A 13219-nucleotide genomic window follows, 5' to 3' on the forward strand; every position below is an offset into this window, starting at 1 on the left:
GTGCGTCCCTGCGGTGTAAGGAGACGAGTTTTCTCTCTCCTTTTATAAGTTTTGTTCCAGGGGCTGACAAGAAAGCAAGCTCCAGGGGAATATTGAATGAAAATAAAAATCAATTAGGCCACGGCCTTGTGAAGATATGGGGCGCCGTCGTGTGAAGAAACCAAGATCAGAGACGTAAAGTGCCTTGAGATGATCGGAGAGTGACTAAAGAAAGTGCCCCATAATCAAATCTGTTCTGGTGTTTTCGTTACGTTTGAAGTGGAATGGTGCATGTTTTTTGTTTTTGGTTAAATTGTTTAATTAAATAGGCTAGATGAATATTCAGACATAATGCTTCAACACAATAGCCTGATTTATTTCGAACTGTCGTAACAGGTTAATAGTTTTCATCACGATAGCCCATTTAAAGCGAACTAGACAGGCCTATCTATTATCATATAGGCATAAGTAAAACAAAACATACAAATTAACCTACTTTTCCGTTAAAATCCACTAATAGTAGTTTGTTAATAATGCTAAATTAACCTATAGGCTATAGGCCTACCCAAAACCTTTTTACATTATGCTAGGCATATAATAGTCGGCTATAGAATAGTTTACAATGATTAAAACAATTATTTGAGATTAATCCGGGAATCCATTTGAACGTTCCTGGGAAAAGAAAGAAATGTTCCAAACAAATCAAAAGATTTGCCTTAATTCATGTTACTTAAATGTAGACTATTTGGCTATTTCGGCAATGGAAAGCCATTTGGAATTTCAATAAATTCGATAGCACATGCTATATTTTAACATAGCCTATGGTTCATATCAGATGAGAGGCACAAGTTACAAATTATAGGCTACTTCAAACAAATGACAAATTAAAATATAAAGTCCAACAGAGACTGCCACAGTTTCGTCCTCATCCATCGGCAACCTAGGTGTTTCTATTTGTAATTTGTGTCTCTTATGCTCCTATGTTTCTTCCCATTTGCACTTATTTGCTTTTCACAATGTATGCTTCATGTTTTGGCTACCCGCAATGTTTTTGGGGCTATCTCGTTGTTTTTGATCATTGACCTATGCACTTTTGTAAAACTGTCACTGCGGTTTTACAAAAGTCTGCGTCTGCTAAATGAATAAATGTAATGGTAAATGTTCTTAACGGCGGTAAAAAAAAATCCAGCTTTTTAATTGTAATTTTTCTCTCCATAAATGCACATTTTAAAAGGTAATTTCAACGCTGAAAATAATGGACTTCAAAAAGGGCCTAACATTTAGGTCGTGTCTCATTCTGCAACTTGGAGAAATTTAAACTATGGTGTACTTGCCTCACCTACTGGTGAAAGATAGAACTGTCACTTCGTACACAGAGGCCTCTTCTGAACTTATTCGTGTGTGAAGTGGCCTGGCCTGCACACAAGTCCATTAGTTATTTTCACTGCCACGTTTCGTCAGATGAGGATGAACCATCGTCCATCTTACAACACTTGGGTACAGTTACCGATGAACTGCCACAAAGACCCACTTTAAGTAATCATCGCCATCATCAACCCAGATATTTCTATACTAGGTTATCATTGAGACTTCCATCTCCCATACATAGGAAACAGCAATTAGGGATAATTACTTTTAGACTAAGAGAATATCTCCTGCCATCTGTAACACTAAGCCTCTAAAATACAGACATGTCTCTATGCCTAATTGACTTGAAACGTAATCCACCAACATGGTAACAGATGGACAGGTAGACACCTTAAAGCAAAAATAGGATATTATTGGAGTTTTAAAATGTCCAAAACCAATTTGGAATCCAACATCCGACAACCAGAAAATAAATACACTGGTCAAATACATCCAATAATATAATTAGTAAAGTACAAATATGACAAGATCATGCACCTTGATCCAGCTTTATTTGCAAAATGTACAGGGTAAACGTGTTTATCTAGAAAATGTTGATATTCTTCTGCAGTGAAAATCAAAGGCATGGTCAGGTGTTACTGGTCGGTATAACGCTTCCTGTTCCATCATTCATCTCGACAGGACTAATCTTTTATGTAGAAACTCTACAAACGGTATTACTGTATGTAGTATAACTGTGTATGCACATAGCGTATAATCACACTACGCTGTATTCACACGCACACAATGTTTAGAAGTTGAAAAGGCACTACCACAGTCTAGCACTCAAACAGGGCACAATTCAAACTTCTCATCCATGTTCATTGTTGTTTCTTACATTTGTGCAGGATTTAGGCGGAAATCCAAGTTTTGAGCACAGAGATGGGGATCATTGGGAACTTTGCATAAACAGTACTCTGCGTGTGGGGGGTTCTGCTTAGCTCTACTGGTCCTGAAAGCTGGCCTTCCTCTTCTCCACGAATGCAGTCATACCCTCCTTGCGATCGCCCTGAGAACACAGACACACGTAGGCACGACACACCCACATTTAGACACAGACCTTGATGTGTAACAAACACAAAAATGGACACAGAGCCCCTTCGAAAAATGACACTGTTCAACTCACAGTAGCAAAGGTAGAGTGGAACAACCGTTTCTCTAAACGATTTCCCTCAGCCAGAGTCAATTCATAAGCTGCAACCAGAGAGAGAAAGACAAGGTCAAACCAGTCCAGTATTAATAACGAAGAGCGTTTTACTCTATTCCTGACGACAACAAAGAAGGAGACAGACCTGCGTTGACGGCCTCTTTGGCCATGGCAGAGATGATCTTGGAATTGCCAGCAATCTTTTCTCCGCATTTAATGGCTTCTGATACCAATTGGTCTACAGGATATACCTTACTCACCAGACCTGAGACACATACACACAGAATGAGCCATGAGTGGCCAATCTGAAATATTAGTCATACAAGGTTTGAAGTGAATATCTGTATTACCTGAATACCTGATGACTCAGCCTCCTCTGTGAATGTGTGTGTGTGTGTGTACCTGATTGCTTTGCCTCTTGTGCATTTATCCTGTCTCCTGTTAATACCATCTCCATAGCCAAGGACTTCCCTACTGCACGGGTCAGTCGCTGAGTGCCACCCGCTCCTATACAGACAAACAGTCCATCAGTCAGTACCACAGACAAGCTAACACAAAAAGAATGATGGGCTGACAGAGAGGCCCTCATTTTTGACAGACAACCTATGAAACAGGAGAGGAGTGAAAAAAAAAGAGATGGAAAAAAAGTTTGGAGATCATGGAAAGGGAGAGGAGGATGAAGAGGAATGGGATGGAGAGGAAGAGGCGCACCAGGGATGGTTCCCAGCAGAATCTCCGGCTGGCCAAACTGAGCCTTCTCTCCAGCATAAATGATGTCACACATCATGGCTAGTTCACAACCCCCACCCAGCTGCAGAGGGATGGACATAAAGAGGGAGAGAGGGGGAAGAAGAGAGAGACTTAATAATACAACAAAGTTCCAGGAGCAAGTTATAACAGACACACTGATCTACGTTTTCTCTCAAGCACAAATTGATTAAAGAGTAAGATACTCACTGCAAATCCGTTGACAGCCGCAATGACTGGCTTCCTGGCCGTGGACACTCTGTTCCAGTGGGCCAGGAAGTTACCGCTGTAACACTCCTGGAATGTTCGGTTTTCCATCTCCTTGATGTCTGCCCCCGCTGAAGATGCACATTGATGATGATGAGTTGATTGAATTGTCATTCTGGTCAGTGGCACTCCAACTTTCATTTATGGTAAGATTCGCATCTACTCAGATGAGATTTGAAGGTCATAGACATATCTTTATAGCCTGGCTGCCAGCCCAACTTCTCCCCGCCCCCCAAAAAATGTGGTCGGGAAGTTGTGTCTGGAGGGTCTCGTATTGGGGACCAACTACAGAAAACCAGAATCTGGGCGGACCAATGAAATTGCCAGGGCGGGCTTTATACGATGATGGACAGATGATCAACAATAACGTAATCAACAACGTCACGAAAGAGCGCTTGGGTTGAATTCGTTTTCAACAAACAACATATTACGTTGCTCTGATTGGTTGTAGGTCTATCCAATTGAGCGAAGAGGCATTTGTTTTCCAGGCTCGTTTGAAACACGCCCCGTAGTCAAAGCCCAACGGAGAGTTCTCAGACTCATATTCTGACTAGAATTATGGGTATGACAACGTCAGGCTAATATCTTGAAGCCTACTTATGCAAATAACCCCCCCCACACACACACACACACACCCCTCACCTGCAAAGGCTCTCTCACTCCCAGTGATGACAATGGCTCCCACCTGCCCATCAGCCTCGAAGGCATCCAGCGCACGCCCCAACTCCAGCATCAGACCATCACACAGAGCGTTTAGAGCCTTGGGCCGGTTCAGCTGAATAAACCCAACATCTTCCTTCTCCCCACGCTTCTCCACTACAATGTATTCATACTGACCACCTGTAAGCATTCACACACAAACACACATAACTGTTAAGCACCTTGAAATGGTTCAAAAACTGCCAGTAAGTGAGGGTGTCTCAACAAAAGGCTGACCTGTGGCACTTAAAAAACACTAGTATCCCAATGTGCAGGCTTTGTGTCCTTGAAAATATACTGAATAATTCAGTAGGGTAAAGGTTAAGTTATGTTGCAGGTACAATACATTGTTGTGGATGAACTTCCCTTCTTAAATATAAATAATCAAATATTATTCTCACCGTTAAATCGACTACGTTCCTGCGCAAATCCAGCAGCACTGGATTGACAGCCTTGTTTAATAGTGCTGCTAGTCTAGTTACTAGATAGTTAGCAAGCTAACGTGCAGAATCCAAGATAGCCTAGTCATTTTACCAACAACAAACTAAAAATCTGTAGCTTGCATATGCTGTCACTAATTAAGTATTTCTTAAGCAGAGAAATGTAGTAACGCTAAACTATGACTGGCAGGTTATGACGCTGATCACTCAGTGTCGTAGCCACTTCGGCTCACATGCTGCAATTTTCAAACAAGTTCCATGACATTGTGGATTTGGAAAGGGCAATGTAGATTTCCTCCACACAGTAAGAGTTATTTGACAATGTATCATATACGTACCTACGCTGTACTGCCGTGCAACCGAGAGACTTGCAGTGAGTGACCTAGCTGGTATCAAAACACGGGCAGCGGTTCTGCAGAACACAGCCATGACTGCGAGGACGAAGTAGTGCTACACTGCTAGCTAGCCAACAGAGACACCAGACGCACGAGTTCTCACTGCTTGATCGCGCGATATTTGACAATACAAGCCAACTAGAGGAAAATAAAGGTGCGATTATGTGCGCGTCTATGCCGGCACAAAATAAAAACAATTCCTTTATGTGAACTGGAAATTTGTCTGGATTGATAAATAATATATATATATATATATCCAAAATAAAACACAGGCAAAATGCTCCATGTATCTTATAACCTAATCTGCAAATGCAAATTGGCCTGGAGCAGATAAAATAGGCTACAGATAGGCTAATGATGAATTCAGGATAATAAAGATTTCACAAATTGTACTACATTTGATCCCAGACCAAAGAGAACAGAATTGTTTACGATTCTCTAGCACACAAGGTAATTCAAAGTCAAGGTAGTGTTTACTTCCACAGGTTCCTGTATGCCCACAGGAGTGAAGCCTTGATGGAGCACATCAGCCACAGAGCCAAACCCTGCCAGTCAATCCAGAGCGTACCACCCTGTACCATCATTGGGAAGCAATCTGAGGAAGTGGTTCTTATTAAATACTCGACAATTAATCTTTTCATATAAGTGAGGAGAGGAGTCACAGACAGACTCGTGTCCGTTCTTCTGTCACCCCATGAGCGTGTCAAGGGGCGCGAGCATCTAAATAGGCTACTGTACAGAAAGGAATGAACGTCCTCGTTCAAGCACACTGATGTTTTGAGCACGGATATGATACATTATTCAGAATTAGGGTATCGAGAGCATCTGCAAAGCTAAGGAATATTCGACTGACATAACAAGGTAAGATTTCTTTGGTAAACCTAGATAAATGATGCAAGTTGGTTAAGGTGTAGGCTACCTATGGTATCGATAGCTGCAGTAATTGGTCGCAAGGCAAAAGCGTAATTATGCTACCGATGATAATCCTAATTAAAAATAAATCTTAATCCATCATCACGGTTTTTGAGAAAGCATGTTTATCGTACAAGATAAGCTCACTAAATGTAGTGCTTGTATGATTATATGGTCTGGTGAATGTCGCTCAGCTCACAGTTTTTTTTAATATAATGGGATATTTATGTAATTTGCTAGCCTATATCTTCACGATTCACCTATTTTGTGGCGAAGCTATGTTTTTTTAGAATGGCCTACAAATGTTTCCTAAGCATAAAGCCAGAATCCAGTGTCCTCTGTGTTGTGCTCTGTTTATATTGACCTACTTAGCACGATTAGCATTCCTAACAATGTCAGTTCTATTATTTATTTCCCTTTCAAATAGTGCCAAGTGCTTGTCTTTTTGATCAGCGAAGGAGATAGTTATTACTGACAAGCTCTTGGTTTTGAACTTCCACAAAACAGGCCAGATCGATAGGCTATCGTCAGGTGAGAGATGACACTGTGGTGGGATAAATAAAACAGGCCCATAAATCATGATCATTTGCCATTGTCATTCATTTAGGTATTGATGACGGGAACGATGCGAGTATTAGCCACGTGCTGGACGTTTCTTCTGATCGCTTCGTTCATAACTGAATCCGTGCTTGCTAAGGGCGGCCGTGGAGGCGCACGGGGGTCTGCACGAGGCACAGCTCGCGGTGGAACTGGGGGGCATTACCGAAGTGGAAGTTATGGAGGCACACGCTCGCGGTTTAGGGCGGCAGGGCGCAGCTCCCCAGTGCGCGTTGCAGCTGCAGCAGCAGCCGGTGCAGCGGTCGCACTATCGGCAGATAACTGGTATGCATCTGCCTTCCGCAACAATAAAGTGGACGACAGCTCTGAGTACGAAGGGGACTATTACAACAGGACAAACTACTTTAATGCGCAAACATCAAAAGCCACTCACAACGAACCCTTGTTTACTCAAATTGTATCTGTCTTTATAACTATAATTCTGCCTAAATATGGACATATCTGGGAGAGTATACTATACTATATGGGCTAGTTTAGATAAATTAAATGTCTGGATTAAGTCTTCTGGATTTTGAGTAGGCCTTGCTGGTTTAGTGCTCTTGACCTAACCTGCATATAAAGCCATGGCTCCCCAGTTGAAGTTAGAAAAGAGAAAGAAACAACCCCCCCCCCACACACACACACACACACACTTATTCTTAATTCATGACAATGACCCTGTTGCAAAACACTATATTTAGACTATTAAATCGTCATAGTTTTGCCATTTCAAAACATGATTTGGAGAGGGTATTTGGGACAGAGAACTGGATTATTTAGAATACCCTATTGGAGGCCTCAGGGCTCCATAAATTTGACTAACATTGTCAATATCACTTGTCTATAACAGCCCCTACACCACTGTCAAATCTTTAATGTCTGTAAAGCTTTACTACCATGTATGCAAATATAATTGCCAACAAAACATAGTGCCAGCAAACTCATACTAGACACTGTTACAGATGTGAATAGGTAATATTTGATTATATCAATAATTTTACAAGATTTGTCTGTTTAGTAGAGGAATGGCTTTTATACACATGTTGTTTACAATGTATTTATCCATTGATGGTTTGGTTGTGTTATGTAACTACAATATGAACTACTAAAAGAGTGTTTTAGAATTGCTCATATCCTTGTTAGATGACCTCAGTGATGATGTTGGAACCAGTTTGGTACTGTGCCTATGGTAAATGTGACTGTCTACGTGACTTGACCGCTCATCTCCTGCACTGTTTAGTCAACACTGTATCCCAAATGACTTATTTTATACTGCACTACTGATATATTCGTAATTTTGTACCACAGTATATTATCCCCATGGCTTCTATAATATTTTCTGTTTGTCTCCATGACCTTTACAGGTCTGAAAATCACAATTTCTAAATGATGACTTTTCCAGGTTTTCCATGTTATGGGGGAGCCCTAGATATTATGCTGCCTATATTACTATACACAAACTGTGTAAACAAGACACTGTACTGTACATAAAAATACAGCATTTATTATTGTCACCCTGTCTTTGTGGTAATAAACATGTTATGTACACAGATGTTATGAGAAGTCTGAGATTTCGAGACAAGATCATCTCAAACAGCATTTCTATGATAAAGAACAGTGTGTTACACTGTGGTTGACGCCTTTTGAATCCTCTTCCTTTCTTCACCAACCTGAGGAGAGGTGGCTTTGTCTCTGTACCGTGTGACAAAGGTTTGATCCAAACAGCAAACCCTGAGGGTTGACTGCCAATGTAAAGACCGTGTTCAATCTCTGTTGCAGGGGGTCTGTCTGGGAGAAGTGTGTTTGGGGTCAGTCTAGCATGACTCGTCCCAGCTCACCCTTCCTGAAGGTCCTGATGAAGTCATAGGCTGCAGCCGTGTAGTTGGGGATTGTGATAGTGATGTTACCTGAGGAATACAAAACACAAACTATATCAGTCCACCAGTGTTTGGTTAAGGGACATAACAAAACTCCCAAGTTTGTCATTCTCTGTAGTAATGAGTGGAAACAATATACAAACGGAATAGTGATGAACGCTATTTCTACTGGTCTTACCAAGGCCGTAGCCATGGAGTCACCATTGGGGGGACAAAAAATAATATATAATTTTGGACAGCATGCGTGGTTCCCTGTCGTAGCGTAGCACATTTATATTTTTATATCAATATATTGAAGGGGACATTTTGACCAGATTTGAATATTTATATATTATGATTACGGCCTTGGGTCTTACCCACTCCAGTGAGGGCTTTAACCCGCTGAGTCTTGCCCAGCTTCACAGCGATACGTTTGAGGACCTGCTGGATGTCATCGCTCGGCTCACTTAGGTCATACTTCTCCACATACCTGCACAACACAGACACACTTTACTGTACAGGGACGTGTAAGGCAAAGATGATCAATTGCACATTATGGAGATAAAAAAAAAGACTTATACCCAAACTTTTCCAGCCGGTTTAGAGAAAACAGTAAATAGTCAGCGATGACATCTTCTCCTACTAGATGGTCCAATATTGTCCCTGAGATAGAGAGATAGAATGTACCGAGTAATAGAATAATCGCACAGTAGCTCCTGTGTGTAGTTATACCTTGCATACTGCTGTATCATGATATGAAGACAAGACTTGTTCGGGTGTGAATTATGTGCATATTTCATAATAGGCCTGGAACATACTGGTCGGTTATCAAGCTTCAGAACAGTAGGTGTCATTGCAGTACCATATGAGTTCTGGACTCACCACAAAGTGCCAGCTTCATTCCCGTCTCCAGACTCTGGATCCGGGGAGGCAGGACTCCAGGTGTGTCCAGTAGGTGGATGATTGGTCTTTCACACACCTGGAGGAAGGCACAAACCTTGTGAAGGAAACTATGAATATGATGATACATACTGTTTACAGCTAAAACAGTCACACCCACCTGGATTTTCGTGAGGACTGCCTTGGTTATACCTGGCTCCCCTCCCACTTTTGATGCTTTACCTGAAGGCAGAATAGTTAGGATAGGGCTGAACTCAAACCATACATCTAGGTAAGGCCAAACTCAAAGATCTCCTGAAAGGCGGCAAAATTATAAGTACCTTTTTTAAGATGCATCCTCCTCAGTGCATTGATTAGTGATGACTTCCCGACATTTGGTACTCCAATCACCATCAAGCAATAATTAGTATCCTGAATGCAATAAAACATTTTCTTGTATCACTCACAATGAGGGGATAAACCATAAGTCTTTATTAGACAATAAATAAATACAAATTTATTTATTGTTCCATTGCAGAAAGTCATAGCACAAGCAAGTAGACAGAAACTCACAGTGGTTAAGTATAAAAGGTCTATTGAACAAATGTATTTTAAGTTTTTGCAGCCCCTCAGGGGGACTAATAAAATATTTTTTACTGCAGATAACGAAGAAGTTGTATAACCCTTATATGAGACTAAATCATGTTGTCATTGCACTTTCAACGACTAACATCAATCAACGTACTTGTTTAAATAATTAATCACTGGTAGGGTTGTTTGCTCACCTCCTCTCTGTGGAAACGTGGACGACTCTCAATCAATTCAGTCACCACAGGAACCAACTGTAACAATGCAGTTATGTATATTAATTTGTCCTAATTCTCTCCTCTTCATTTGCTTCTGTTTCTTTCACTCACAAACGTACCTTTTTTATGTTCTCATCTCTCTGCTTGAAGCAGTCTGTGAATAGGACATTTTTGACCCCATCTCTCTCCAGTTGCTTCAGGATACTCTACATAATCAACCACAATAACATATTCAATGGTGCACAGCATTTCAGTAATCTGGAATCTTACTCAACCAAATAGTGTTTCAGGTGTTGCAAGATTGGTGGCCAGTACCTGCTTACTGGACAGGTCTGTAAGGTCCATCTTGTTGAGCACCAACAGGTGGGGTCTGACATCCAGACTTTCCTGGAACAGAGGGTTTCTGCCTGAAAATGGGATGTGCTCTAGTTAAGGACATTTGCCACCAAAGGAGTGTACCACTCTTTAAGTCTTAGCTGTGTAGCCAGCCGGGGGTCATGAAAGGATATTCTGGCGTCATGTATTTCAACGATGCAATCCACGTTCTTCACATTGGCTCTCATCTGCTTGATTCCTGAAGGGAAATGAGATGACAGCACCAGGTCGTTAGCTAGCCTTTTCCATATGAACGCAATCAGATAACCATGTATTAAACATTTTCATCTTTCCAAACATCATAACATACATGATGCAAATAATAATGAAGCAGCTGCTGGTGCCAACGGTCCAGTAGCTAGACCGTGTTAACAAACCTTTTGCCATATGACCTGGGAACCAATGTGCCACCTCCCGCTCTCCAAAGTCAAACACGGTTCGGAACTTCGCAGCATTGCGGAGTGCTAAATGGAGTTTCATTGCAGGTATCTTTAGGTTAAACAATAGGTTTTTTCACCTATTGTCATTGTCATTGGCAGAAGGTACCTTTGCATTGGTTAAAACTACCTTGTGAAGCCAACCTCGATAACGAATCTAATTTCCGGTAGAGTGCTTCAAATTACTTCAAAATAAAGGTCAACAAATTCATGTGCCAACGTATAAGAAGGCAGTTTTTCATCAGATTTTTTTTATTTTGTTATACACCATATACACATGTTGTTATATTCTATGGTCCCCAGTATATGTCATAAATCTCTAAATTTTTACACTTTTTACAATCCTTCTACATTAACTATGATAAATTGCTTCTATTAGTCCACCATGTTTCGGCAAATCGCTGGTCAAGCTCTTATTCTGAAGGCATTTTCGCAAAACCGGAAATATTGTTGAAGCAAGCAAGTTTCTCGTAAGAAGTATTGTTGTGTTACACAATTGATATGCCGACTTTAAATTGCGACACTGAATAAAATAATTGACTCAAGCCTCCCACCCGCCAGCTCCTCAGCTTGAAAGCAAAGTGAAAGGGGAATCATTAATAAACATGAAATAACAAATTACCCACACAATGCAGGTAACATGGGTGATACCAAAGGTCTTTGTAAATAAAGTTACAATAACAAAAAATTAAAACACAAATTTATTTAATTACAAAGGGCCTATATGTAAATTCCTTAAAGCTGCTATCTGGTGGTTGTTGTGGGGCTTTCGTGAACTCTGCCGACATCAAACGGGATCGTTGTATTGTTGCGTCACAATGTACAATACTCCAATACATAGATGTCATCTGAGAAATCAGATCATTTGCGGTTTGACATTCAGCGTTTTCAAAGATAAGAAAAAAAGCTACTTTCTAAAAATTGTAAACCTGGTTCTTGGCTCAATTGAATAATATCATTTTCTTGAATCAAAAAGGATAATATACAAAGGTATGGATGATTAGTTGAAGCCACAAGTGCAATTGTCTCATTCTTCAACAGACTTCTAAAACTTGTCATTTCAACTGGACAAAAGTGAACTTTAATAGGAGGTGAGCACAAACCTTTTTCACAGATAAGTGCATAAAACCAACATTGTCCGTGCCTAACTGAAGATCATGAGACAACTCGGCCTGAAAGGGGCTGAGCCAATGTCCAACTGTGCTCCACGGCGTACTGGAAGAATGCCCCGAGAGAGTGAAGAAGACGGTGGTGCCCCAGTCTTCTTCTCAAGGCACTCTGCCCTCCCAAAGCTGACGGTTGTCCCCCGGGTTCCCACACTTTCTGATGTCGACACCGACAAGTTCATCATGGCAACCCGCCAAGCAAAGCCTACGCGCCACCTCCTGGCCCCGATCCAGACTAGACGTCCTACTCTTCTGTCTGATTCTCATCCCAGCAACCCTGGGAATATACCTCCACGACCTGGCAACCCAGTGCCTACTTCTAAGCCGGTTATGCGGCTTAACAGCCCTTTGTGGCCCACTCCTAAAGATCGACCTAGCAACCCAGCATGTCCTGTTCGACCAAGACCTTGCTACCCAGTTGGCATCTCTGAGCCAAACGGCAGTGCTGTGCGGCCCTTTCAGCCTGGGTGCCAGCCCAGCAAATCTCACCTGGTTCAGAAGGAGCTGGACCTGGCTGGAGCGCCTGCCAGAGAGGTGAAACCCGGTCCCAAGAACCCCAATCTCTTAGCGCACCGAGTCCCCCTGCTGACCAGGAGGGCTGAGATGAACAAGCCCAAGGTGGTTCCTATCCGTGAACCAGCACCTCCCCCCTGCCTATTTCCTGCCATTGCCAAGGGAAAGGTGTCCCTGGTCAAGGCTAAGAAGCGGAAGAAGGGGAAGAAAGCTCAGACATCCAGCCTGGGCCCATCAGGTGCCTTCTGTGGACGTAGGTTCGTTCTAGAATAGGTCCAGCCCCCTCTCCTCTCACCCTCCATCCCCACCCTTTTTTCATGCAACAAGGAAACAGAATTGAACTGGAGCACAGCACCAATGAGCAGGACAAGTTAGCCTCTGGACCCAGTGAACAAGACCAGAGATGTAGACCTGACCACCCTGCTGCTAGATAACACTGTGCTTCCTGCCCCGCCCTACGACCCAGCCCTGATACCATCCGCCTGCACTGGTGGACACCAATGGACTACATGAACTTGTGCCATTACGTTTATTACCTGACTTCAATAAAGCAAATAATATGTTACACATTGACATACTTCTGACTGAATAGTAAAA

At 41.9% G+C, this 13219-nt stretch overlaps 3 protein-coding genes across 3 annotated transcripts; 1 reads left to right on the forward strand and 2 right to left on the reverse strand.

Annotated features, from left to right (window-relative positions):
* Positions 1 to 1881: 1881 nt before the first annotated feature.
* Positions 1882 to 5180, reverse strand: echs1 (enoyl CoA hydratase, short chain, 1, mitochondrial). Its single transcript, XM_047029236.1, has 8 exons — positions 5025 to 5180; positions 4190 to 4387; positions 3491 to 3618; positions 3245 to 3344; positions 2936 to 3040; positions 2679 to 2798; positions 2513 to 2580; positions 1882 to 2395 (listed from the first exon to the last, which is right to left on the reverse strand). The coding sequence occupies exons 1-8, from the start codon at positions 5113 to 5115 to the stop codon at positions 2330 to 2332; spliced, it is 876 nt and encodes a 291-aa protein (XP_046885192.1). The 5' UTR covers positions 5116 to 5180; the 3' UTR covers positions 1882 to 2329.
* Positions 5181 to 5597: 417 nt separating this feature from the next.
* On the forward strand, positions 5598 to 7183 carry sprn (shadow of prion protein). The gene is made up of 2 exons (XM_047029412.1): positions 5598 to 5645; positions 6601 to 7183. Exons 1-2 carry the CDS (start codon positions 5598 to 5600, stop codon positions 7081 to 7083), a joined length of 531 nt encoding a protein of 176 aa, XP_046885368.1. The 3' UTR covers positions 7084 to 7183.
* Positions 7184 to 7585: 402 nt separating this feature from the next.
* Positions 7586 to 11111, reverse strand: mtg1 (mitochondrial ribosome-associated GTPase 1). Its single transcript, XM_047029279.1, has 11 exons — positions 10884 to 11111; positions 10641 to 10705; positions 10447 to 10551; positions 10251 to 10337; positions 10111 to 10167; positions 9667 to 9757; positions 9507 to 9568; positions 9329 to 9425; positions 9028 to 9109; positions 8824 to 8936; positions 7586 to 8497 (listed from the first exon to the last, which is right to left on the reverse strand). The coding sequence occupies exons 1-11, from the start codon at positions 10984 to 10986 to the stop codon at positions 8400 to 8402; spliced, it is 960 nt and encodes a 319-aa protein (XP_046885235.1). The 5' UTR covers positions 10987 to 11111; the 3' UTR covers positions 7586 to 8399.
* Positions 11112 to 13219: the final 2108 nt, after the last annotated feature.

The sequence above is a fragment of the Hypomesus transpacificus genome, chromosome 11 (assembly GCF_021917145.1).
Source record: "Hypomesus transpacificus isolate Combined female chromosome 11, fHypTra1, whole genome shotgun sequence".
NCBI classification, from domain to species: domain Eukaryota; kingdom Metazoa; phylum Chordata; class Actinopteri; order Osmeriformes; family Osmeridae; genus Hypomesus; species Hypomesus transpacificus.

Excerpts from the sequence above, each read along its gene's own strand:
- echs1 (XM_047029236.1), bottom strand. The coding sequence starts at position 5,115 with ATGGCTGTGTTCTGCAGAACCGCTGCCCGTGTTTTGATACCAGCTAGG. Across the intron at positions 3,619-4,189 it reads GAGTGAGAGAGCCTTTGCAG|CGGGGGCAGACATCAAGGAG; the intron begins GTGAGGGGTGTG and ends GTGCATCTTCAG. Across the intron at positions 3,041-3,244 it reads TCTGCTGGGAACCATCCCTG|GAGCGGGTGGCACTCAGCGA; the intron begins GTGCGCCTCTTC and ends TTGTCTGTATAG.
- mtg1 (XM_047029279.1), bottom strand. The coding sequence starts at position 10,986 with ATGAAACTCCATTTAGCACTCCGCAATGCTGCGAAGTTCCGAACCGTG. Across the intron at positions 10,706-10,883 it reads CCCAGGTCATATGGCAAAAG|GAATCAAGCAGATGAGAGCC; the intron begins GTTTGTTAACAC and ends ATTTCCCTTCAG. Across the intron at positions 9,569-9,666 it reads GAGGATGCATCTTAAAAAAG|GTAAAGCATCAAAAGTGGGA; the intron begins GTACTTATAATT and ends TTCTGCCTTCAG.
- sprn (XM_047029412.1), top strand. The coding sequence starts at position 5,598 with ATGGAGCACATCAGCCACAGAGCCAAACCCTGCCAGTCAATCCAGAGC. Across the intron at positions 5,646-6,600 it reads CCTGCCAGTCAATCCAGAGC|GTATTGATGACGGGAACGAT; the intron begins GTACCACCCTGT and ends TCATTCATTTAG.